At 40.5% G+C, this 26347-nt stretch overlaps 1 protein-coding gene and 1 non-coding gene across 3 annotated transcripts; both read right to left on the reverse strand.

Moving 5' to 3' along the window:
- Positions 1–1623: 1623 nt before the first annotated feature.
- Positions 1624–24574, reverse strand: RNF149 (ring finger protein 149). 2 transcript variants are annotated; one of them, XM_014266618.3, is made up of 9 exons: positions 23905–24574; positions 16612–16862; positions 13089–13157; positions 10173–10255; positions 9609–9705; positions 9072–9101; positions 6744–6939; positions 4351–6387; positions 1624–2214 (listed from the first exon to the last, which is right to left on the reverse strand). In XM_014266618.3, the coding sequence occupies exons 1-8, from the start codon at positions 24557–24559 to the stop codon at positions 6329–6331; spliced, it is 1440 nt and encodes a 479-aa protein (XP_014122093.2). In that variant the 5' UTR covers positions 24560–24574; the 3' UTR covers positions 1624–2214; positions 4351–6328. The 2 variants fall into 2 exon arrangements, with proteins under 2 accessions (XP_014122093.2, XP_005486494.2); XM_005486437.4 differs by lacking the exon at positions 9072–9101.
- LOC113459203 (small nucleolar RNA SNORD89) lies at positions 3936–4048 on the reverse strand. The gene has a single exon (XR_003380218.1). It is a non-coding gene; the product is annotated as a small nucleolar RNA SNORD89 (small nucleolar RNA).
- Positions 24575–26347: the final 1773 nt, after the last annotated feature.

Genomic DNA, 26347 nt, shown 5'->3' on the forward strand with positions numbered 1-26347 from the left:
AGGAAAGAGGGTCATATTTCTTCCATAAAAATCAAAAGAATTCCAGTCTCTTCTCACTTCTGAATTTGCACTGTCAGTTGCTGTGTATATTCCAAAGTTAAACAGCCTCTTCCTTCTAGAGCACAGAGGCAGAACGGCTTTCATGTTAGATCCCAGCTATTGGGGAAACTGGGGAGCAAGTCTGCTAAACTATCATTTTAAGCTGATAGCAGAGTAGATGCTGTTATATTTAAGCCCTGAGATTGAAAAGGAAAGTAAATTGGAAAGAACAAGTTCTATTTTAATACTGCTTGCTAAATGAAAGTTGTTTTAAATCTGCATCTGCTTCTCAAAATTTTAGGAACTACAAGATCAATAATGCAAAGTAAATACAGTCTTTTGGCTTTTTCTTTCCAAGGAATTTAGGATGTGAAAGTGCTTGGATTGATAGGATTTTCAGTCTCTTGTCTCATTTAATACAGTCTTTCAGTAAAAAGTCCTGTGAGAAATGTTCTGTAGTCACTAGGGCTTAGACTTGTGCAGCTTTCCAGTTAAAGTGTAAAAAAAAAGTAAAAGTAAAGTATAAAGTAACACTTATTTAAAAATGTGTTCTAATTCTTGACATTACTTCCAAAGCCAATATATTTGTTATCAGGCATTTTTAGTGGCAACACTTAAAGCACAAGCAGGTTTAAAATCATACCTTAATGTTTTCTATCTACTAAAGCTGAAGCCAAATTTGACTATAATTGTGTTTAAGAGGGGTACTGCTACACATACATACATTTTAGAGTAGTGTCATAGACCAATATAGTGCTACTATGATATTGCAGCCAAAGTCTTCACTGTATTTGCTTGAGTTATACAGATACATGTAATTTTTCTAGTTCTGTGACAAATCCCTGGATTAGGGACTTACCAAGAAATTTTATGGTTTTATCATAGATATGCCTGAGCCATATTCATTTCAGAGTCCTGTGGTACTGGGGAAGTGCAGGGTGGCCTTTGTGAGGAGAAGACTGCCCTGTTCCAGGCCCAGCAAGGACAAGCTGGCACAGCAGAGCCCCTCAGCCAGGCTGGTGGCAGCTCAGTGATAACCCTGGAGTGGTCCATACCTGATGGAGAAGATTCACACTGAAGGAGTTCCTAAAGAACTGCAGAACTCCTTGGAATGAGCTCAGGATGGAGCAGGGCAAGGCAAAAGGGTGAGGAGGGGCAGCGATCACCTGTAACAGGCTCATCCCCCCCCACCACCCCAATCCTGCCACCATGGAAGACAGAAGTGTCAGCTTACACAGGGGTAGTTTTAGTCCTCTACTGCCCTACTCTCAAACAAATTTATTGCCATTTCAAAGTCATTTCCATGAAGTCACATCTCTTGTGCCTAAGATGGCAATTGGTAACTGTTTCCTACCTTGACCCACAAGTTCTTCCATCGATTTTTCCCCTCCTCACGAAGGAGCCAGCCAGGGTTAGCCCAGCCCTGCCAGGTACTGGTGACATGGGGAGAGCACCACATGCTGAAAGGGGCTCCCCACAGCTACCCAGCACCAAGTTACTCTTGTTTTGTGCTGTGCTAGTGGGGTGTGTTTCAGATCCATATCCTAAGCGTACCAAAGAACACAAAACCTTATCAGACATTGCTTTTTAAAAGGTCTGTATAATTTATTATGGAATTTGAGCTTTTAGCCATTAAGTTACAACAACAATGCATAACTTGACATTCTTACAACTGTACATACACAATGGAAAAGACAAGTGCTTAATCCAAACAATGCAACCAAATTAGTTCAAGGTTACAATAAAAGACTGCTGTGAATAGTTTTTTACAGACTAGCAAATTCAAATAGTTCTCTGCAGGTATATGTTTATAGTAGAAGTAGGTGGCTTTAAAGTTTTGGAGTTAAGCTTCAGACTAACAAAATGATGGAAACTTACTCTGCTCTTCTGAATTAAGGATATGCCCATTTAAAAATGCAGTTAACATTACCATGTTTCAGATGGTGAAAAGGAACTTCAGGTCCCATGGAAGTATAATGGACAGTCTCAGGCAATGCACTCTTCACACAAATACATGCAATTATAAAGGCATTCTATTTTAAAAACTTTCTTAAGTTTTGCAATACAGTAGGATATCTGAGGAGAGATCAGGACCCATACTGAACAAAACCAAAAGCCTCCAGCTTGATTTGTGCACTTTTAATCAATTCCAATTCTCAAATCTTCACATATCACCTGTGAGAGAAAAGAACACATCCAGTAAAGATCAGTCTTAAAGACATGCTACAATTTTTTACAGGCATTCAGTTAAAAACAAATTAAGCTGACATACTCCATTTCAGGAACTGCAATTCCACTGTGGCCCTACTGCATCCTTTCAACTTACCCAAGGGGACAGTCTCATTGGACTCTGTCCAACTACAACAGGCTGGTTGTAGAGGAATCTTGCAGGATGGCCAAAAAACCTGAATGACCATTCCCAAATCAATAGGTAATTAAAAACAGCTTTGCACACTTGACAAAGGTGCAATGGTGTTTCTCTGTGCCAGTTACAACCTAAAGAGGACCAGAATTCCCAAGAGGTCAGCTTTGGCAGGAATATACTGGTATGCATTTTATTAAGTCAGCATGGATTAAAGGCATTTCCACTGTAGGCAAATTATCCTACAACTCCTCCAGCAGACCTCCAAAATCTAGCCCTAATTACTGGCAACAGGCTACTGGACTACATTCACATGCAATGTGGGGGGTAAGAGGCAGGGAAAAGGAGTTACTGCTATCCGAATCAAACTTGTCTAGTACGTGCCAAGAATCTCCTCCAAGCATTGCTTAGAGCCAAAGAAGAATCCAGTCTAGCAGTCATTAGTAAAAGAAAAACCAGACTTTCCAGTTAAATTGGTACTGCAAGTAATTGAACCATGAACATGCTTTTAGATCTGAAATGTCTATGGGTCATTTTTGCTTGCTATGAAGTCTGAAAGACAGTTTAGACAATTATTTACTACCAAGTTTTTTCCAGTTTGTCTAACATCTAATAATGTCTAATATGTAGACTATTATTAATAAACTAAAATTTCTAAACAAAGAGGGGCCTCCAGTTTTTTCTTCAAGACAGCAACTCATTTTGACATGCTCATAGCTCCTTTTGTTAAAAAAAAAAAAAAAAAAATCACTTAACTTCATTAAATTTCTCCCTAACAAAAAGAGCAGCAGTAGCAAAGCAATGCCAAATAATAGAACACTAACAAAAATCAGCATCCCCTAGTCCTGCTATGGATTTTTCCCAAGTGATTTATTCAGCATCATCATTGAGGGGCTTTAGACTTCCTGTGGGCTCTGCAATTTAGCTTTTTGTATAATGATACCACAGGAATGTCTCCAATAAGCAGCACTCTGCCTGATTACAGCAAAATCTAACAAAGGGACAGAAGTGTCCAAGACAAGTTCCTGCATGTTTTATGTAAATGTGCAGCTAGGAAGAGAAAAGTGATGAGGGTGGGGGGAGGCAGCAGGAGCCCACAACACACACAGCCGCAGCTCCCACACTAGGCAGGATGTGGCTGAAGCAGCAGAGGCAGATTATAGCTTCCCCAAATGGAAGGGAAGGGAGTCAGGAGGCACCTACCCTACAAAAAGGAGTGAGAGGGTGACAAAATCACTCATTAGTTCTGATCTTCATACAAGCTTTTGGTAGATTAAGTGTTAGAAACTAGCAATACCAGTTTGATCCAATAGTGGGGATCCAGATTAGCAAAGTCTGTGCACCTGTATTTACCCACAGCAGCCTATACCCATTTACTCAAGGTAACAGATAAGCTGGAACAGCAGGTCCTACACTTCTTGTTTCTAAGCTTCTCTTGCTACTGTTTTAAGCTCCCTAGATTGTCTTTTTCCTGCCCTGTACTTTTCATCCTACCTCTCTTTTTACTAATTTTTTACTAATGCACAGCTTTCTGACTGAGGTCAGACTAGTGATTCGCTTCGGATGATTTTTGTCATTGTGCTTCCAAGGAGAGCAAACTGCTTGCTGGAGGCACTGCAATTCGGCCTTTTGTCATCACTCCTCAGCAGCACAGCTGGCCTCACCACACTTAACTGTACCAAAGATCAACTATGTGCAAACCTATTTGACTGAAACAACTGTAACTATTTTTGTGAATGACTGAAATGAAACAGGTGCAGTGCCAGCATGTGAAACAGACCTCAGGAGTCCTCACACTTGGATATTTTTTAAGTCAGCACACACCAGATTTTATAAGCACACTTTGCAGGTTCTTTAGGTTTTCTTCCATCTTTCTGCCAGATCTCAGATTTAATTCTTAAGAAAAGCTTTTGGTTTTACAGGTATTCCATAAAAGCTTGAGTACTTACCACAATTCTCCTCTCCAGAATGAATACTGTGCTGTAGGTATCAGCAAGACACAATCCACAGACTGACAACACTTCTCTTGATAACTTCTCTTTTGGTTCCTCCTTGAGCTAGAATTTAAACCCTCTCAACATTTACTACATCAATGTTCAGTTTTGTGTTTAAGAAGAGGGAGAAGACTTAGTTTTAATATTGAAGAGATAGTTAAAAAGGCAGTTCTGGAAATGTTGATAAGCTTCTTTTGGAGACGTAAGTGTCCCTACACATTGTCTGCTTTAGTTGTGGGTTGTTTATTTATTTATTCAGTTTTGGAGATGGCTGGTCAGTCATATTCCATTCTCATGTGCTTCTTGTAAGATAAAGGCATCACAAAAACTTGCACCTGCTGGTGACATCAGAACTACAACCTGACAGTTTTCCAGTAAACCTAAAAGTTATACTCCTACAGGGAAGAGGCAGATTTTTTTAAAGTAGGCATTAACAGGAATTTTTTTGAAGGAAATTTAGGGTGAAACATCTGCTCTGCAAAGTAGAAGTTCAGATTATATTTTCCCCTCTGTCATTTCTGGAACATTCATTTTAAAATTAAAAAAAAAAGTTATTGCTTCTATTGAAGCTCAATGTAAGTTAGAAAAAGAATTGCATATTTTCTTAAAAACATTCCAAATATACATTTTAAAAACAAAATGCACTCTAAAACAAATGTCTAGTGAAAGACACTGTTTTAAGCAATCTGTAGCAACAGCTTTACAAAAGAAAACTGAGGAATGTAGCATATTATTTATAATATGACAATGCTAAAATCCTAAACAACTCACTTAACACCCTTAAGTAATGTTTTAAATATACACATTTCTTTACAAAACAGTTTAGCAATTCCTTATACCACTTACAGTATATAAATATTTGAATAAGAGGTCATAATGGGAAATGCCAGGGTTTATATTTACTCTCAGATGCTTCAGATTTCTTAAGTGGTTTACTATAAGGCACAGTACTGCTAATCTAAAAGAAAGGAATAAAAGCTAATGGAAACCCAGTCAAAACTCCTAATATGGAATATCCAAGAGAATTCCAGCATCTCTATGCAAAGGAAAATAAAAGCAAAACAAACCCAACCTTTGTATTTCTTAAGAAACCGTTTCCATTTGTACATAAAGTGGGTCAGGATGGGAACAGGAGCAAGAAGAAATTATGTAAATTCTTATAAATAGACTAGTAAATGTATTTTAGCCATAATTAGCCCTTTACCTCTGTTTTAAGATTGAAAGAGGTAACCAGTGTGCATATACTAAATGTCTACATGCTCAGCACGTGAAGACCACCTAGCACAACCTATTACTGCCAAATTCAGTATAGAAAGCTAGCAAGATGGAGAAGGTTTCCTTTTCTCAGCATCCACTCTGAGTAGAACACATTACAAGACAGAGTAAGTATTTGTTACATGCTGCAACCAGCAATTTTTCCATCACAAGAAAAGGATATGCAACATATCCATTAAGTTATTTGATTCCTTCAAGGTTAATGTCTTTTCTGAGAATATTCATCTCCAATTACAACAGTTCAGAACTTTCAGAACATTTTAATAGTCGTAGCTTGTAAGTGTTCTTCATGTGTACATACTGAATGTAAATAGTGCATCCAAAATATTTAACCATTACACAGTCTACATTATTTTCACTGCCTAGTCTTCATCTTTGTTACAGCCCTCTGGAACACAATGACATTGCAACAATGCTTACAGAAAAAGGGTTATTGCATTTTTTTTTAGGATGAGACATCCAGAGGAGGTTTTATAAAATCCTCCTGTGTACAAAATTCTTAGTTATTAGCCCTTTTGGAACACCAGCTAGAAAAGTTTGAAAGGTAAAATAATTTACATTGTTATTTTTTTCTGTTCACTAGACAAAAGTCCATACTAATTAAATAAAAAATAATAGTTCTTCAACAGTCTATTCAAGATATCTTCCATGAAGGAGTTCAGTGGGAATTTCCATTAGATAGATGTTCTCCATGCCGGTTATTACTGGCATCCACATCTAGAAATCAGGAATTAAAAGAAAAATTGTTTGTTGTTTTACCATTCTAATATGCTTTATCTGTTACATTAATCCATACCCTGGCTAAAAATTTCATACTCATATGTGCCTCAGGTTCTTGAGATTCTCTGGGTAATCCTCTCAAGACACTGCTTACATCTTTCTTTCACCCAAGTCCAGTTATTTGTTGCTTGACAGAGTTCCTTGAAAATCTGCTTGTATTTTTTTCAAGACCAGTAGTGACACCACTCAGTCTGCTCTGCACTGCAGTACTAACTGCTCACACCAGCTAGAGAAGGGCTTCTAATGCAATGCCTAGTGCTCAGATTTGTGCAGTGAAACACTGAATTACTTACCAAGCAATGCTGTGGTTTCCCCTGCATCCTCTTTTAAGCTGGTACACTGCAATACAGACTCATTAGTGGAGGAAGCTGACAATTCGCTCACTTCGTTTCTGTCATCATCTTGCAAAGCAATACTCAGACTTCCGACTGAAACGCTGCCACTTATGGATTCAGGTATTGGGACTTCAAGTACATCTTCAGGGTCCCCCTTCAAAAGTAAACATATTTAACTGTCACCTGTGTCTACCATCAGACTTCAACATTCCTCCGTGTCACCTTTTGTAACCTCACCTTATTGGAAAAAAGACCATTTTTTAGCTATTACACATGCACTCCTGGGAGTAGTGTTGATATTGTCCACTTTCAAGGTTATTGTCTGACTGCAAGAAGGAAAGCCAACCAAAAGAGAAGCCATTTCTCCAAAGCCACCACAAAGCCAAGAGCAGAAACCGGAGAAGTCCACCCAGTCAGCCTTTTGGATGGATTACTTCAGCACTGAAGCAACAGTATTGCTGAAGGCTAGGAGCAGGCTCAGCACATACAAAGTCTCCACCGAGGAAACCTATTGATTCCTTGAGTTTGCACAAGTCTCCAAGACTTGTTTTTTCACTATAGTAGATGGCCAGGTTTTTTTTTTTACTAGGTTGAACAAACATTTACATCAGAACCAAATTCTGTCCTCCTCTATCTCCAGCCTAACTTTAAGTCTGTTCCAAAAACACAGACAGAGTAGATTAGGCTTGTCACTTTGCAGGAATGCAACATCTGCATCACAGGCAAAAGGATCTATTTCACCTATAGTATAGCACAAGCTATACAACTCTGAATTAACTTTCAGAATGGATCAAAGTTCTATACATACAGTTCTGTTTCTACAATTAAACAGACTACCTTCATTGCCACAGATATACTGATGTTAATTATACATAAGCAATTATATTGCAGTTTAAATAGCTATTCTTTTTGCTTACTAGCAAGTACTTTTTCCTTCTTCAAACAACTAGCAAAGGCCCATCTTAGAATCAGCCCAGAATTTCTTAAATTTTTTCTTTAGCATCAAATCAGCATAATTTAAAACATACTGAATTTTAATGAGCTACAGACATGATACAATTGAACACAATCTTTACATTTGCAGACGGGAGGGGGCATTAATGATTTAGTTTCCTAAACTTAAACAGTTAAATAAGAACTGAAACTACAAAATTAAGTAATGCTCTACAAAATCAGTCAGACATGCTGAAATGCAGTTCTTTCTCTCATAAAAAATAGCATAATGAAGAACTACATCACTGAAATCTGCTCTTTACAAAAGCCACGTCATAGGACTTAATGACTTTTTTCTACTTCAAGCCTTTAAAAATGTAAAAGCATCTAAAGTATTTGTTGTCTATAACTGAACTGAGCCTTGAGCCTCTCTGCAGCTGGTTTAGTATATTTCTATAAGGCTGCACTTTCTTTTCTGTAGGTTCAGAGCACAGTGCTGAGAGAAGCTGCCTTGCTCTTTGCACTTCTTTTCTTCACATCAGTAAAAAAATTCAGGCAATCGCTCCACAGACTAGACTGGGCAACCTGGATCAAACTGAAAACTAATCTCGAAGAAAATTCCTGAATGGTTTCCCACATTATTAGCTTCAGTGAGACTTGAACAACTGATGCAAACACAGGATCCATTTGCCTCATTTCATTAGAAAAATGAACTGGATTTCTCTATTTAACATAATCCCATTCAATCTGCTTTCCAAAAATCATTTTAGCCAAAAAGCAGAGGAGTTATTACTGCTCCTGGCTGGGCTTAGTACCAGTATCCTCTGCAACAGCACAAATTCAGGGAATATAATTATTCTGAAGGTGTCAGTATTTCAGTTTCCAACCTGTATTCAAAAAGATAAGTCCTTCTGCATATAACACAAGATACATCAACCCCCAGAATTCAATGTGGGGAGAAACCAAGCTGCTAATATAGCAATCTTAAAGAACAAATAGCTATTCCACATGACAACAAGATTGCAACTCCCAGGTAAAGTCTGACTTAACGCACAGAAGCATCAAAATCTGGTATATACATATTACATAGCAAGAGTATTGGCCCCATTTACCAAAACAAAATAGTAACTCCTAACATTCTTCCACAGATCTGGCAAGTCTCTACAATGAAGTAAGAGAAAAGGTAGTCAAAACACAGACCTAGTGTATGAAAGGAAAGACCCTGAAACCAAAAAGCCAGCTCTATTTTCTAGAGATCTCTGTAGATCAGTAGGAGATAAGAGAGGTATATTCTTGCCTATAGCATTTTAGTGGAACTCAAGACTATTTATCAACAGTGACTGAGTAACCTACCGCATGTGTCTTCATCTCTCTTTTCTGGTGCTGTCAGAAAGAAATGAGAGCACATCATTTTCTCTACTTAACCAATTACTGGTGAATGTCTTTAGGAAGGTTTTAAGTACCAGCTCATTTACAGGGATAAATCATGGGGCATATGTGGAAGTACACATGAAAACATTCCATGTAGAAAAACTATAATTTCTTCCTCTGAATCACATTCTCAACAACATCAAATATATGTTCTAGATTTATTTAATTCAGTTATATTTTTGCAGCCTGAGCAAACAGTCTCACCTCTGCTTCAAATTCCTTAACATCATCAGATGGAGATAGAAAATACTGGTTATCAAAGAAGACTCATAAGCTGCTCAATATATTTAAGCTCTTGCCCATAAAATTCCCTTATTTTCCCTTCTCATTCAATTACTCTTTGCATCTTTGCCCAGCTTCTCAAGTCTTGTCAAATAACAGCTGCTCTCATTCTGAACAGTTACATGAAGTTTGCTTCCTAGACTATACTTCTACTTTGAAGATTAGTGTGCAACATACCCAGTATCCCAGAGCTTTGATAACATCTAGTTTACACATTGGACAAGTTCGGTGGTCCAAAAGCCAAGGATCAATGCATGTTCTATGGAAGATGTGCCTAAAGAAAAGAAATGCTCTTTAAAACTTATCATGAAAGCCACACATCCCTCCTTCAAACAGTGTGCAAGTTAACACATTAAAAATAAACCTTTCCTTTATAATCTTGACAATTAGCTGCTGCTCAAATTACTAGTACAGACATGGTTCTGGAAACCTTTGGTTCATGCCAGCTTTCTGAAGAGGAGATGCTAATAACCACAAAGACACCATGCAGGTATCAGTTCAACAGTGTACAGTTCTAATTTAAGCAAGCTCTACTTCACCCCTACAGTTCTCCCAATTGCTCCCTAGCCCCCACATACATATGAAGTGCTACATGGCCTCACAATGCCCTTCAACATTTAACAGGCCATACAAATTGCAGCTTCAGCTCTGGCACCAGAGGTTCAGAAGAATTTATAGGAAATTCATCCCATTTCTTCAGAAAAACATGCTAAAGAGTAAAGAATAACTATGACAACTTACTTGCATGGCAGAATTCGGACAGTGTCCTTCAGTTTGTAGTTCTCAATACACACAGCACAGTTTTCCACATCAACATCTAAACCCTAAATATGACAACACATTTAAGTGTATAACATTCACACTCGTTACAGAACAAGCTTTGTGTAATAGCTAGCTTCAAAGAATGCAAAATATATCAAAGGGTATAGCAAATAAAAAAAATCTACCTCATTTAATTTGAGATTCTATCAAGAGGTGATTTGATCAAGTTATCAAATACTATAAGCAGCCAAATCCAGATTTTCTAATTTAAATAACTATACATAGCATCCTAAGTAACTCAGTAAGTCTCACACATTGGCTTTGTTCATGGGAGCACAGGAATGTTTCAGTTGAAGGTAGCTACAAGATGAAAACACTTTAAAGAGATCAGCACAAATCAAAGTGTGCAACCTAATCCTGAATTAGCAGTCCCAAAGATTTCCATGAGCAGGAAGAGATTTTGGGGGTTGAATCCCACAAACCTCTTCTTCACCTTTTTACTTCTTCTACCACATCCTAGCAGATATTCCTTCATAGCCAGAAGAGAACATAAGTATGCAATTTGGGTTTAAAATCTTCCTCCAAGTTCACACTAGACAGAACATAATTTCCCCACTTCTACTTTTATCTAAGGGTTAAATATCTTTTCTAACAGGTCTCACTGTCTTCTTGAAGCCATGCTTAGAGTTGCAGTGTAAATATGATGGATAGCTCCAAATACTAGAAAAATAATCCAATTTTAATTGGGCTGCATAAATTCTAAGTATTAGAAGAACAGACAGTGGGAAAACTCCTCTGCTTTCATCCCCAAAAAAATTAGTATTTTTGATTTACAACTTACTAAAGTACTTCAGTTTCAACACAAAAATTTAAACTCATTACTTCTGCAAGGAAACTTTAAAGTTCAAGGCCAATATTTCCCTCCTTTGCATGCTATCAATTTACACAATTAATGCCTTGAATTCCCAAATAAATCACATTAAGACTGTTTTTTTTATGTAAGCAAAGTTAAGTGCTTATTCTATAACAAGTTATCCTTCATTCTGTACAAGAGGCAAAATCCAAGCACACCATATGTAGCACATACTCAAATGAGTGTCCATTTTACAATAATCCCATAACCTTCTCAGGAAAAATCTACATGATAGTAAATACACTTTTAATATATGACCTATTTTTAGTTAAATATCTCAACCTCAAGTGGGGATAACTGTACTGCATCACAACAAAAGAAACAGACTCTTTTTAAATGTCTGAAAGGAAATATTTAAAGAAAAAAATGTACATTTACAGAGTAAGACAGGACAAATGTCCAGACAAATTTATACTAGTTCACAAAAATACCTCTGCATCAGTAAGTTACATAAATTTGCTGATAGCTGGTTGATTTCAAATCATTCAAATTAATGAGATCTACCACACACAAAAGCTCTATTTTAACAGAGAGATTCTAACCTTTTCTCATTCTACTCTTCTTAAAGAATGTGGCACTCATAGGAATAATCACCATAAGGTGTAACAACAAATTCCCCCATTTTATTTACTTTAGTCAAGGGTCTATTTATTGGAAGGAGCTCCCTGTATAATGCAAAAATCACACAATACAAATCTTCTTCGGAGGATCTTACTGAACATCAATTTTAAAAGCTCTTAACATCTTCTGTGTGGTTTTTAACATACATCATGACCCTTCTACATCTCTTTCTTCCTACGCTGACATTGTGCTTTGATAGTGCTTTACACAAGTTTGGGTTCAATTCTGTCTTTCTTGATCTCTAATGTCACTATTGTATGAATTGAAGTATGAATATCCCTCTGTTCACAGCTTGAAATATATGCTAAACTCCATCAAAAAATAATTAATAAAAAGTAAGAAATATTTGTAAAACACTATTTAAGCATGTTGAAAGCATAGAAGGAAAAGGCGAGGAAGTTCAAAGACCCTTTTAAAATTTTTTAAGTTTCAAAATTGATTTAGTAAATGAAGGACATATCCTCTGTAGCACATGACCTGAATGGAACAGCTTCTGCTAGACTCCTTCTTTTAAAGTTTTTACATATCAATGTCCTTTCTCACTTTGATTTTATTCATAGACTTAAAAATAACCTAATCCTTGTTTTTCATCTCCAAATAAATTAGTCCTTAAATAAAAACTCATCGAGTAAGACAAGGGTTGAAGGGGAAAAATTCCTATGTAGCAGCAGCAATCTAGTCAGAAGCTAATTTTGCATCTAGGATCAGCACTCCTGAAACTCCAACTAAAATACTTTCTTTCAAAATGTTGGCTTTTCTACTTCAGTTATTCTAATACAGCTGAGTTAAGGCCATATGCTGTCAAAGCCAACTTCCTGAAGACTGCTTTAATTTTTAGATTAGCTATATTTCATAACATAGAAATATATTTTAAAAAATTTATGCTTCAGGTTAAGCCTACACAGCTCCTTAACATATTATATGCCAAAAGATGAAACAAGTGTTCTATTTTTAAAAGCTTTTTCTATTTTTACGTCCTTTTGATCAATAAGGTGATGAATGTTCTTTTAAGAACACAGAACATTACATCAGCTCTAAGAACTGTGAGGAAGTATTTTGCAATCCACTTGTTGATGTTTTCAAGTGCTGAAAAGATAACAAATGTTTCCTCATCTCTACAGTACCAGTTCCTTATCATTCTGGATAACCAGATATTATTTGCAACAAAGGAGCCTCAATTTCATAAGTAGTTCAAATTTGACTCCTTCATTTTAAATTCTGCCTTTTAAGCATAGGCCCTGACATAAGCCTAGAATTGTATGTTACAGTGCAATTATGTTGTGCTAATTTTAGTTTAAATTCTTTGAAAACATTACAACCATTTTTAAAACTTACAGCAATAACCAGAGACATTGAATTACCTTTTCTCCACGTTTCACTGTATGCAGCTGAAGCTGGCTGATGGCTCTCTTGGTTTCTTTTCTATGCCCCTTGAAACAAGATTTTAAGTGTTAGTATAGACAGTAGTTTCAGGAATTATATTTCCAAGTTTTTAAATACTTTCCAGGTGGATTACTGAGTCTTCTAAATACATCTAAAAAATTGCATTGATCTCTGGGCAATGAATTAGTTTATAAAACCTTTGCAGGCAGCAGTAAGCTGCACCCCAGAGGCTCTGTAAGCGCCCTGCTGGCGGGAGCAGCCCCAGCCGTGCGGGTTAGCCGAGCACACCGGGGAGTCACAGCCCCGCATCCCGCCTGCCCTGCCGGCCCTAAGGCCCTTCCCACACAGCAAAGCTCAAACCCGTGCAGGCTTCAGAGGCAAGCAGAGCTGTAACAACAGCCATAGAACCAGACCTTCCAGTCAGGCAAGCCCATGAGCAAGCATTCCGTGCGTTTTGCAGCAGCCTGGGAGAAGGTGGAATCCTGCCAGGCAGCCTACAGCTGACCAGCAGGTCAAAAGGCTGCTTGTAGCTATTAATACTTCCCCTCAGCTAAACACTGTCTCCTGCACTGGACAAAGCTTTGCACTCAAAGGACACATTATGCAAAGGAGGTGACAAGAAAGGCTTTACAGACATGATGCACCATACTGGACTTCTATGCAGTATAATTATGCTTAGAGGGGAAGCAAGATAAGAAAGCAGTACTGTAATCCAAGACAAAGTGCTAGCTACTGCAAGAAACTGAGAAACGAAACATTCCCAGTTGACAGATGCTGACCTGTCTAGCAGCAGCCCTCAGTAAAAAAACAGCACAAAGGAATAAAAACCCCAGCCCCACAATGGCACTCTGTAAGAATTATGATGACATATATAATTTTACAAATGTATAGTTCTGAAAATTGTGATTTTTTAAAATTTTTATGGTGTTAAAGATAAGTAGTCTGAAAGGTCTCCCAGAAATGGACAAAACCAGCAGCAGAAGTCTATTCTGCCTCTTCAGGGTTTTCTGCATAGTCCTGTTTTCATCTTCAGTACCAAGAAGACCTTCTATAATTTACTGCTAAACTGGTATTAGAATAAATCTTAAGATACGCATCTTCAGTTAGCAGTTACACTGCAGCTTGCTTTAAAGCACAAAATATTTAACTCACAAGTTTTAGTTTTAACTGAGTCCATAAGCCAAGCAAAACAGGATTTGGGTTAGAAAGTGGCTTTTTGTTTCCAAAATTCTTTTAAGACTCTTAATAATACATCCCAACTAATATCATCAAAACTTTCCAACTTTGCATCATTTTTATTTTCAATGGCTTTTTTAGAAAAGAAAGAATTGAGAATAGGGCATAACATTCTAATGCTAGACAGTTTCATTTGTTTAAGAGGCATTCAGATGACAAGCACTGGCAAAATCTACTGGCATTTGGATGACAAGAGCAAAATTCTATTAAGAGTCTGTGGCACAAGTTTCTTAGAAACATCACATTCACATCCTTAAAACTAAAGTACACAATATGATGCTTCATAAAGCACACGAAGTTTCCTCTGTGTGAACTATTTAAAAGGCAACAGGAAGAAGCAACTTTCTTCACCAAACAACTATTACAACACAGAAACACATCCCTTTTCTATAAATGCTTCTCAAAAACTTTCTTTTCCCAAAAGTATTCTCAGAAAGTAAATGCTAAGATTTAAAGCTTAGCAAAAAAGACTCTAGGAAACCAAAATTTCAGGGACACCACAAGGTTAACCAATACAGAAGTCCTGTGTGTTATCCTCAGTTATTGAAAAGAGAAATTAAGTATTTTCCTAGAAGAGTCCTCTAAGTCCTAAACAGAGTTCAGACTTATGAAAGTGAACAAAAATCCCTTCCTTCCTCCCCCAAAGGTAGAATTTACATCATCAAGGAAAAGGCAGGAGAAGTCCACATGCTAAGCACTAGTTGAAGCAATATTTTTTCCTGAACTGAGGCTAAAAAATAAAAGAACCTGCAAACGGTAGAGCTGCTGACGATCATGGAAGAATCTATCTGCAGTAGCTGAAAAGCAGAGGTAAGTACCAGTCTAAGGTATTTTCAAAATTCAGATGGATTTGCATCCTCAACAACTCCATATAAGTTGCTCCCTTGATTGTAGGAGTCCAAAGGTCCCTTCCAGCCTAAGCAGTTCTATGATGAAGTACTTTCCTCAGGGGAAAAAAGTAAAGCTGGCTTTTTCTTTCTTCTTAGTACAGAAATGTGAGAAGAGCAAGTAAGGAGCAGAATTACTCCTTCCAATCCTCCTCAGTACTCTCACTGTTCTCAGGACCCTGAGTAGCCCAAGAGAGCTGAATCTCACCACACATACATCTTCTAGGCTGCTGTAATTCAATAACTCTACAGTGGAGTTGCAGAATTACAAGTACCAAAAGTAGTTTTATGAAAACTTTAGAACTAAAAAGTCCACCCTGAAGAACTTGTAGGTTTTATAAGAAAATTTAAAAATAAAAACTTACCATGGTCTCCTTCCATTAAAAAAGTCTGGTTAGTGAAGTTAGTACTTTCAAAATGAAAATTACGGAAGAATGAAAATAACTTTTCGTGTCAAAAGGAAGGAAGTTCAGTTAGGTGACAGATCACGTAAGAAGCTGTTGTTGACAAGTGGCTAAATGTATTTTGTCGGATCTCAAGATCTCAGTCCTGAGATGCTGAGCCTCCGAGACCCTGGGGGGGGCTCGGGACTCCTGGAATGTTGCCAGAAGTGTCTGGTGGCAGGACTTTAACCCTACACAGGAGACGACAAGGATGAGGGCTTCACCGGGTGAATGGTGAAGGGATTAGTTAATTAGAGGGTGAGACACAGGGTTTAGGATTTATGTACAGGGGGGTTTAGAGGAGTAAGATGGAGGAATTGGGGTGTGTCCTGTCCTTCTTCTTCTTCCTCCTCTCCTCCATCTTCTTTGGCCACGGTGGCACCTTTGGATTGGTTATTGCTGAGAGTACATCGAGTTATAAGAGTAGATGGTATTGGGGAAAAATGATAAATATTGTATACGTCACAATGGGTATAAAGATACGTGGCTGCCCGGGAGGGCAGACAGTGTGCCCATGGCTGACTGCTGAGCGGATCTTTGTTAGGCTGAAAGAACATCTTTTAGATAAACAATTAATAAACATAAAACCAGAAAGAAGAACTGAAGCCTCTTCTCGTCCTTCGACTCGCGGGCTGCCCCAAGGCCACCCCCGGGCCTTCCAGGCCCCTCAAACAACCTTTCGGGGGGAGATAAACCGGACATATTTCTCATTACTTCATATGAGCATCTAATAATTATAACTAGTCAAACTTGTGATGCCAATTACCATAGTGCTTATTAGCCTCACTGACTGTTGCTGAGCAGCATTCACAGTTAGCAAAATAGGAAGAAGACAAAGATCTTCAAGAACACTCCAATAAACAATCAAAGTTTTAGGCAACTGATTTGACACAAGGAGGAGGCAAATACTCTAAAGTGCCATTAGCTCCATTTACCTGGTTTCCAAACTGTGATCCCGTATAGAGGAAACGCTGTATGTAGTAAAAGATGAGCCAGGCAAGGGATATAATCATCATGGTGATGAAGGCAATGGCTACAAACACAACTGATTGCCCACTAATGTATTCCTGCACATGTCGTGTGCCAACAACAATGCTCATCGTCACTGGAATCCCTCTTCGGACTGGCTCCAGTATCTCTATTCCTTTTGGATAGCCAACCATTATCACCACTGTATTTCCTGTCCCTGTGGGAGGGAATAAAAAGAGAAAAAAAGTCAGTAGTCACAGTAAAAATGTAGGTGCTCATGCTTGAGGTTAATTCGGCCTCTTCAGTTAAGATCAGCATGAAAAGTTATAGGAAAGCCTCCTGTGCTTATTTGCAGGCACAGCAGAATTGATAAAAAGTGTACCAATAAAGAATCCTTTATTTACTTTCAAGAACTCTCAAACACAAGATAAAGTTCAACAGATGCATCTTTACTGCTCAAGGCCTATCGTCATCATTCCACAGCGAGGTAAGATGTGGAACCATGCAAAAAACCACACGAGTCACACACGAGCCATCTCAAAGCAGTTTCAGTTCTTGCTTGCAGCTCAGGAACAGCTGGTCTTTCATTTGTCAGCGTGGGAATTTTAGTTGCAGATGGAGACAGTATGTGAGCATCACAGAGAGACACTTCAATTTAGTTGGAATCTGAATCTACAGCCCAATTACACTGGATATATAACCAAAAGAGAAAAATATTCATATATTGAATAATAAATTGAATAAGAAATCATTTTAAACATTGAAATACTTAGAGATTCTTTAATACTAAATATTCAAAATGTAATGAGACTTCACGACAAGGACTTGTCAACAAATACTTTGTGACTCTTTTGGGGGCAGTGAACAAAAGGATTTTTCTAATTTATTAGAAGTCTAGAGCTCTCAATTCATATGAAAGAAACCTAATTTCAAAAAAAAACCCAAAACCTTTAGGCAACACACTGCCACCAAAATCAGTAAGATACTACCAAGACCAACTAGCAAAATCCAAAGGCCTCTGTGACTAGTGTTTTATTCCATTTTTTTTTTCTGGAAGAATACCCAGTACTCTCAGAAATAGCTAGCCCAAGTATTACAAAACAAATTACAAACAAAAGTACCTATTAAAAGTGTCACATTTTCACTGTTCTATTTCTATTTGAATAGTTCTTTGTGTGTACCAACACTGCTGCCACCTTGGTAAGTCACAGCTTCATACTTTGCTCTCCTACCTCTGAGAAAAAGTGAGACTAGTCTTGATTCAGAGAGAAAGGAAGAAATAGAGAGGGGTTTTCCTAGCTGAAAATCTAAAGCTGTAATGTTACAGATATCTTTTCTAGATTCACAAAAGACTACCTACCTGCAACAAAACCTCCCCCTGAAGGGTTAAAGCCTTATTCTCTTCTGGCTGTGTTAGATTCCTTACAGAGAAGCTATGCCAGAAGAAATGGCTTCCTTATTTATAGCATCACATCAAATGGGGATTTTCAAAATTCAAAGCTGCATTCTGGCCTTAGCCACCTCTGCCTACTAAGACAAAGTTATTTGCCTGAACTATTTAAACCAAATTTCTTTATTTGAGGAAGGAAAAAAGCTGTCAGGCTGTGACAGCTTTTCAGTCTGGCCACTCTGCTACCAAGAAGTTTGCAGAAGTTTCACTTGCGTATGTAGAACTCTTCCCTCCATAAGGCATATATAGTTAGGTCTGGATGAAAACTAAAGGTTCCAGGCATTAGCTGAACAAACCTCCCTTCTCAACCTCACCTTCACACAACCATCCCAGAAACATTACACCTGTGTCTGCCAGATCCAGACCCAGCAAAAAAAGTGGTTTTTTCCTAACAGAGTTACAGTTACACCAAAAACACTACCAGAGAGCCTCATGAAACTCAGAGAGGAGTGTGAAACACTCTCTGCTCTCTGACCTGCACAACTCTATAAGGAGTTAGTAAGAAAAAACATATGAAAGTGGGAATTTATCTTACATTGCTAAGAACTGCTATCACCATACCTAAATCAAGAAATTAGGTCCCCTGTCCTTCATCAATTTTAAGAGTTACAAATAACAGGGGGAGGGTGCCTAAAGATGGCCAGGGAACAGTACCAAAGTGTTGGAAAGATTTATGTGGTTTCATCCAAGCTTAAGGAAAAAAAGGAAATTTCAAGATTAGAGGCAGCCTAGATTTTTAATCAGTACATTTCCACCTCAGTCCTGAGATCTTAAATCAGTTTAATCTTGCACTTCATTCTCTGCACTATTTCTAATGATGAGGTATTTAAAAACCCCCACAACAATAAGTATTGTCCTTCCCTGCTTTGTCACCAGAATGCCCAACTCTCAGACAGTTATTTCCTTGAAATGAAAGTCAGGCTACTTTTGGACAAGGGCTTCTAGACAGTGTGATACCTTCCACTTTTCAAATTAACATTTTAAAATAAATACCCATTAAAAGTATTTTAACAGTTTTAAAGATTTGGTGATGAACCTGCCATATAAAATACATGCAACTAAACACAGAAGCCTTGAAGGTCATGAGACAGAAGGGGAAGAAGAGAAGAATAATTGCAATCCATGATTACAAAAGGAACAAGAGCAGTCCCAGAGAAGCAGTTGCCCTGAGCAGCCTGTAACACTAAGGGTTTTAACTCATTCCTTGCTAATTTTAGCCTGCTGTTCTGAAACTCATTATTCAAAGACTGAAATGATGGTGAGTCATTCCATCAACTTGTCCAACTGCCACACAACTCAGACACCTCAAATCACATTCATAAAGAAAACTTCAAGTGTCACATATATGCATTTACTCAAAGCATGTTGTATTGGCTTTGCCTTTCTATAACCTCCTAGTTTTACAATAAATAATCACATTTTTACTCTGCTAGAGTAAACAATTTTTTTTCTAGGTTTGATTGATGCTTCAGTGAAATTGGGTCCACTTAAAATTTGGTCTGTGCTTTTTAACATTATCAGGGGAGGCTGATCCTTGGGATACTTGCAAAAATGGGCAAATTTGGAACTCTGAAGAAGAAGGTATGTTTCCTGCCATTGCAGACAGTTTTACTGCTATGACTCCCAGTATTTTCTTGCAAAAGAAAACCAGAACTCTACTGATGAAGAAGAAGTAGGACAGGTAGAGATGCTGATTGCAGCCACACCAAACTACATTTATTCCCATTCATGCTTGGAGATTAAGAAAATATTTTTCTGTCATCCGGAAACTGATCACAGACACACCCTTCTTTTTGTCCTCCTGAGCAATGCCAAAAGGCTCCCAGGGTTCCTCCATCTTAGTAAAAATGTTTAAGGTCAGTCCATTGCTTTATTTAAACATAGGCACCCTACTAATACTGCCACAACTAACACCAAATATTCTTTTTAGCTCCTGTTCCAAACAAATGCTAACAGTACTCTAACAATCTCATAACAAGCTTTGTCTTAACCATCTCCCCCAAACTCATCTCACCTAATCCCTGGTTCATGTTGTATTTTCACCTGCCTCAAGGAGGATTTTTAACCACTGGTACACATACTCTTTCCACCTGAGTTCCAACACATATGCATTTTACCTACAAGACAGATATAAGCAGTTACTTCTGCTTCTTCAGAACAGCATTAGTAGCTCAACATCACAGTCATGTGTTACTAAAGCTAGCCACTGTCCTTTCAGCAGTTACAGTACCAGAAACTTTCAGTAGAAAACAGCAGTAATACAGAGATTATGCACCATTTGAGAATCCTGCCTAGTGCTGCAAGCAGTGTAACAAAGAGTTGAACTACATGCCAAAATAACTCCAACTCTGCTGCTTTGGAGATGCCAAGGACTTACAGAATCACGAGCACAAGGTAATTTACATCTGTTTTGTCCAATACATGTGCATTAAAAAAACATGACAATGGAGGAAAGAACCAGTTGGATGTATGTTGGCAAATGAAAGACCATTTTCATTATGTAGCCAGTCATACACTCAAATTAAGTCCCAAGCTTCCCTTAAATCCACAAACCATGAATTAAAGCCCTAATCCAGACCTACCTCAAACTATTACAGCCGCTGCCTCCCATCCCTGCGTGTCAAGCAAAACCTCATTTCATTCCATACAATAAAGTAACTTATGTTCTGGTCAGGACCACCAACTCCTAGCTTGGGGGGGACACAGAGATGCTTGGGTGCCCAGCATGAAGTGTAACAGGAAAATTACAGAGCCAGAATACCCTGTTTTCTTTCCACTGCAATATACCTCTGCTGCCCCTAACTCCTGAACCAGAACTGAGCTTTTGGCTCTCCTCAGTCTGGTCTCTACAACACTCCACACTCTGCCTCTCCAGATTCCTCTCCAACCCACTCCCAGCTAATATTTAGGTGCAATGTTTATTTTGGCTTTGGAAAGCAATTTGAAGCTTCTGTATTGTATTAAGTTCACCATCATCACCAAAAATGAACAGGGTTAGGACTGCCTGCCAAGTCTGTAAAACTGAAGTCTGAATTTATGTCGTTCAGATTTAGTAAATGAAGTACAACTGCCCAAGTAATTTGGGTAAAATGAGAGGTTTTCAATGGAAAAAAAATATTCTCAGCCACACATGAAATTGTGTCACTATTACTTTCCTCAAGGAGAGGAGTCATCCAGCATTTTGAACAATGTAATTTGGACAGAGAGCAAAGGCTTGAAATGAGATGCATCAGTAGAGTCACATTTGCAGAACTTTCTTTTGGAAGAAGGGGCAGGATTTCAAGGCTACACATTGAAATTCTCAACTCTCTTATTCCAAAATTTCAGTTATAATCCCTACTCACTGCACTCATGAAGATTACAAGGTTAAAAATACAGATTATTTGGAACATTTGCCTTTTTTAAACACTTTGACACTAGCTATAAGAAATCATTTCTTCACCTAATCAAAAACCTTTCTTTTTACTCAGGGTGAAACATGCCTAAAAACACCAAAAGAACACCAAAAAATAGCACACATATATCACATACATCCCAGAAAATTCAAAGTGTGGGTTTTCCAGGAGGAGAATGGAAAGATGGCACTGAGATCACAAAAGCTGCCTATCACCTTCACATAATTTGGGCTGCATCTCTACCAGCCATAACCTCTGTTCCATCTCACATCATTTTCAGTGCCACTAATTGCAAACGCATTAAGCGGATTTTACTTATGCATGTAACTCCACTCCTTGGTAACTGCACTGCAGATTTCCCAGAGTATTTATCCTCAGCACTCCTCCCAGAAGGAAAGCTTGCTTCCTTATGTGCCAGTTCACAAATCCCTTCACAGAAATGAAAATGTAGATCCTGTTAACTATAGCTTTACTTTACACAATCTTCCCTGCCAGTCTTCAATAGACTATTCAGTCATCTCCCTCCAAATAACCTAAGACTTAAAACACTAACAGTACCTCTTCCCTTTATTCCCAAAGTGCACTGAAAGTGTTTAAACATTTGCATGTCTGAAAGTGTCAACCATGAAACAAGCATTTATGACTACATCCCAGCTCGTAATTATATTGCAATATATTATAATCCCATTCAAACAATCCTAAGGTCAAACCTGCATTTATGAAGTCAGTATAAGTACAAACATATTATTGTTCATATGCCCGATACTAAATCACACTCTCTACATAGGTGGAACTTTCATCAGCAACATTCTTCCAATTCAAGGAAAAAAAAACCCAACAAGCAGTCAGAGAGCACTTCTCTTTACACCACTGGCAGGTGTAACTGTACTGTGAAGTCCAAAACTGAGTATTAAGCCCAAGAAGGTCTTCTGTAGCACAAAGATGACAGCAGAAAAGGGAAATTTTTTTAAAAATTATAAAATAAGCAAAATGGGAGAAGCAGAAAAAAATTAAACAAAAGAGCAAATAATATTTATGAGCTGTTACAATGGGGAATAGAGAAGAATGAGGAAAAAAATTTTGTACTAATCGGCCAATACAGGGTGAAAACACAAAAAGAAACTGTTTCAGATGAAAGCAGTATTACACAACAAAGTATCTTAATCACCACCTAGGATCAAAACCAAAGGTTCATTTTATCTAGCATCTCATCTCCACGTTCACAGTGAACTAAGAATACGAAATGGGCCAGCCTGATCTCAAGCAAGCATCAGGCTAAGAACAAAAACCATGATTCCAATCCCCCAATTGGTGCCACTGGGTATTCCAAGAGGAGAGATGTGTTTTGCAATAGATAGATCACACGTGCAACACAGCAACAGCTCCCTAGCTGAGATTTTCAGCTTACTACACTAAGAAAATAAGTTTGCTTCCTTTAGAAACACATTATGGCTTTACTTCACCCAAGTCCCTGGTCCTTCCCTTCCTCATAACTAGCAATGAGAGCCCGGGCACTAATAAACTCATTGTAGCAAAAGCATGTGAAGCACATATTGACAGAATTTTTTACTTAGTTTGCCTTGTCTTCACATCCTCCTCTGAGGACCTCCTAGTTTTTCAAAAATCTACAAAAGCAAATAGATTTAACTGCCAAGTTTTGAGGCTTTTTTCACCTCTTGATTTAAGCATTTAATATTGTCATAACCATAAAAATTCAGCAAGTCGTCAGCCCAAGCGGGGACTGTGGTGACAAAACACCTGGATTCCTATCAGCAAAAATCACAGAACCTTTCTGCAGGCGACACAGCAGCAGTGGTACGCTGAGACAAGCCAACATCCTTCTCCAGCATTCAGTTTTCCTAATGCATTTGCGAGCGTTTAAGGATTACCTGATGCTTACCCCTCTCACTCGCAACAGACCTGCGCAGGAGAGGACGATGAAGCTAATACAACAAAGCCTGTTCTAAAGCTATCCTCAGATAGCTACAGCTGTACCTTCAAAAGCACCTGAAGGCATCTCCGGGATATCTGCTGCGTTTCCCCACGGCCTGCAGAAAGCGGCCTACCTGTGACGGCTGGAGCCATCCTGCCAGAGGGTACCAGGCAAGAAGGCACCGCTAAAGGAAATCCAAGCCTCCCACCCCAGCCTGCCACACGGCTGCCGGTCCCGATGGCTGTGCCGCATTTCCTCCCTGACACCGGCCCGTAACTTGGGAGACAGAAGACGGTCCCGGCTTTTTCCCTAGCGTGGCTTACAGGAAGAGAAAACAAAATCCCGGTTTTCTGTACCGTTTTTACAGGGATTTCTGCCTCCCTACATCCCCACTCCTCACCGCGCAGAGCCGCATCAGCGATGCGGGCCGGCGTTAGACAAAGCGATCCCCCCGACCCCTCGGCGGGCGCGGGGAGCTCACCCAGGTGGGACATGGAGACGGTGCTGTTGCCGAACCGGGCCTCGTTGTAGATGACCACAGCGGCCGCCCGCTTCCGCGCCGCGTTGGTGACCTTGTCCTTGAAAGTGCAGCCGCCGCGGGCCACCAGGGCGATCCAGGTCGGCGGGTCGCCCTCGGGGGTCCCGCGGCCACCGGGAGGCAGCGGCACGTCGTAGTCGGTGTCGGGGGCGCAGCCCTCCATGTGGCGGGGCGAGGCGCCGCGGGGAATGCCCACATGGCCCCGAGCGCTCTCCTTGGGCGAGCTGTCCCCGTAGCGGCCGCTCTCCGTGCTGCCGTGCACCGTGCGGTTGCTGAGCGGCTCCACGTAGGCCGTGCTCACCCACGCCGTGTACCACTCCAGCGCCCGGGCGCCCGCGCACGGCGGCGGCGGCACCCCCAGCGCCACCAGCGCCGCCGCCACCAGCGCCAGCCGGGCGCGACGCACCATGGCCCGGCCGCCCCCGCCGCGGACAGGAGAAGCGTGCGCAGGTCGCTCGGCCACCGCCGCCGTCGGCGCACTCTGCCCCGCGGCCGCCCCGCGCCGCGCAGGTACCCGCGGTGCCGCCCGGGGCGGAGCCCGCCCGCCGCGGCTGAGGGCGAGCAGGGGGCCGGGCCAGGCCGCCCCGCCCCGCGGCATGCCGGGAGAGGGGGGGCGGCACCACACTAGGTAGGCGGGCGGGGCGAATGGCGGGGCGGGGCTTGGGGCCGCCCCGGCGTCAGCTACAGAGTCTGAAATCAATTGGGTTGGAAAAGACCTTTGCGATAATCGAATTCAACATGTGATCGAGCACCGCCATGTCAGCTAGACCATGGCATTCAGTCCCACGTCTAGTCTTTCCTTAAACACTCCTAGGCCAGGTGACTCCACCGCTTCCCTGAGCAGCTCACTTCAATGTTTTACACCTTTTCTGTAAAGAAATTTCTCCTAGTATCCAACCTGAACCCACCCTGGTGCAGCTTCAGGCTGTGTCTTCCTGTACTGTCGCTGGTTGCCTGGGAGAAGAGGCCGACCCCCATCTGGCTACAGCCTCCTTTCATGTGGTTGTAGAATGGCAAGGTGTCCCCTGAGCCTCCTTTTCTCCAGGCTAAACAAACCCAGCTCCCACAGCTGCCTCTTATGGGACGAGTGCTCCGGCCCCTTCACCAGCTCCACTGCCCTTCTCTGGACCAATTCCAGCACCTCCATATCCTTGAATTGAGGGGCCCAGAACTGGACACAGCGTCGAGGCGTGCCCTCACCAGTGCTGAGTACAAGAGGAGAATTACTTCCCCAGCCCTGCTGGCCACTCTATTTCTAATACACGCCAGGGTGGCCATTGCCCCCGGTCTGCTGGGGCTGTTTAAGGAGCACAGCTCGGCCCCGGCCTTCTGCACGCAACCGGTGCCCACGGGGATCAACCTGAGGCGGCTCCGGCCCGGAGCGGCCACTGCCCCTGCCCGCACCCGCCTGCCCCCGCCACCGAGCCCTCGGGGGCTGCTCGGCCTCGGACCCCGCCATGGGGCGGCCCCGAGTCCTGCACAGCAGCCCCGGCAGTGACACACGCGTCAAGCTACATGAGTCACCACCGCACCCTCCGGGGCACACCTCGCCCTGTTCGAGGGTGCAGCATGGCTTCCTGAGGCGTGGAGGGAGGCTGGAGCGCCAGAAGCAAGGACATAAGGGAACAAGAGGTGGCCGGAAGCCAGCAAAGAACACAGCGGTGCACAGACATGCAGGGGAAAGGGAACGGAGCTACGCGCGGTCAGATACACACAGTGCCCGTGCTGAGGGAAATGAACATAAGTTCCAGCGCCATGAAAAATGGTGACGGGGTCTGTACCGTGTCTGGAGGAAAAAGTACAACTAAGGTATTAAGGTACCGAATAAACATGATCTTTCTATGGACTTTTTTTCCCTTAAATAGAAGTATTTGACATACACCTCTTCTTGAATAAACACAGAGTCTCCCCTCTTTTTTTCATGGAACACATCTGTATCTTTTCCCAGCTTTTAAAACGAATCACTTGTTTCCACCAACTACCAGCCTTTTTTGAATGGTTGTTTTCCTTCAGAAGACAACAGTTGTGTGCTCCTGCACTGTTACCTATGTTGTTGAACAACATTGTCAAACTTTGTTGATGTCCTTCCTAATCATGATTATATGTTGTGGGTGCTGACACAGGCAGGGCCTAATAGAGCCTGGAATACTTTGTGCAGAAGATATAACAGGGAAAACCCACGAGCTTGATGAACTGCCCTTTTATGTGTCAGCATCAAGGCCAATACGTTCCCATTTTTGTTCCAGAGGCAGTGTTTCAACCAACAAAGAAACAAATACCTTCAAACCCAAAGTATTCCTTGAAGCTGCTCTCTAGCATTCTCCCAAAATAAGACTTGTCAGTGTTAGGATCCTCTCCAAAGGCACTGATCATAGTGACAAGAAGA

This window comes from Zonotrichia albicollis, chromosome 2 (genome assembly GCF_047830755.1).
Source record: "Zonotrichia albicollis isolate bZonAlb1 chromosome 2, bZonAlb1.hap1, whole genome shotgun sequence".
Lineage (NCBI taxonomy): Eukaryota > Metazoa > Chordata > Aves > Passeriformes > Passerellidae > Zonotrichia > Zonotrichia albicollis.

Bases quoted from the DNA above. Each gene is read 5' to 3' on its own strand.
- RNF149 (XM_014266618.3), bottom strand. From the start codon at position 24,559: ATGCCGCGGGGCGGGGCGGCCTGGCCCGGCCCCCTGCTCGCCCTCAGC. The intron at 9,102-9,608 runs GTATGTTGCACA...TCTTTCTGACAG, and splicing joins TCAAAGCTCTGGGATACTGG to CACCAGAAAAGAGAGATGAA. The intron at 6,388-6,743 runs GTAAGTAATTCA...CCTGATTTCTAG, and splicing joins GGAAACCACAGCATTGCTTG to ATGTGGATGCCAGTAATAAC.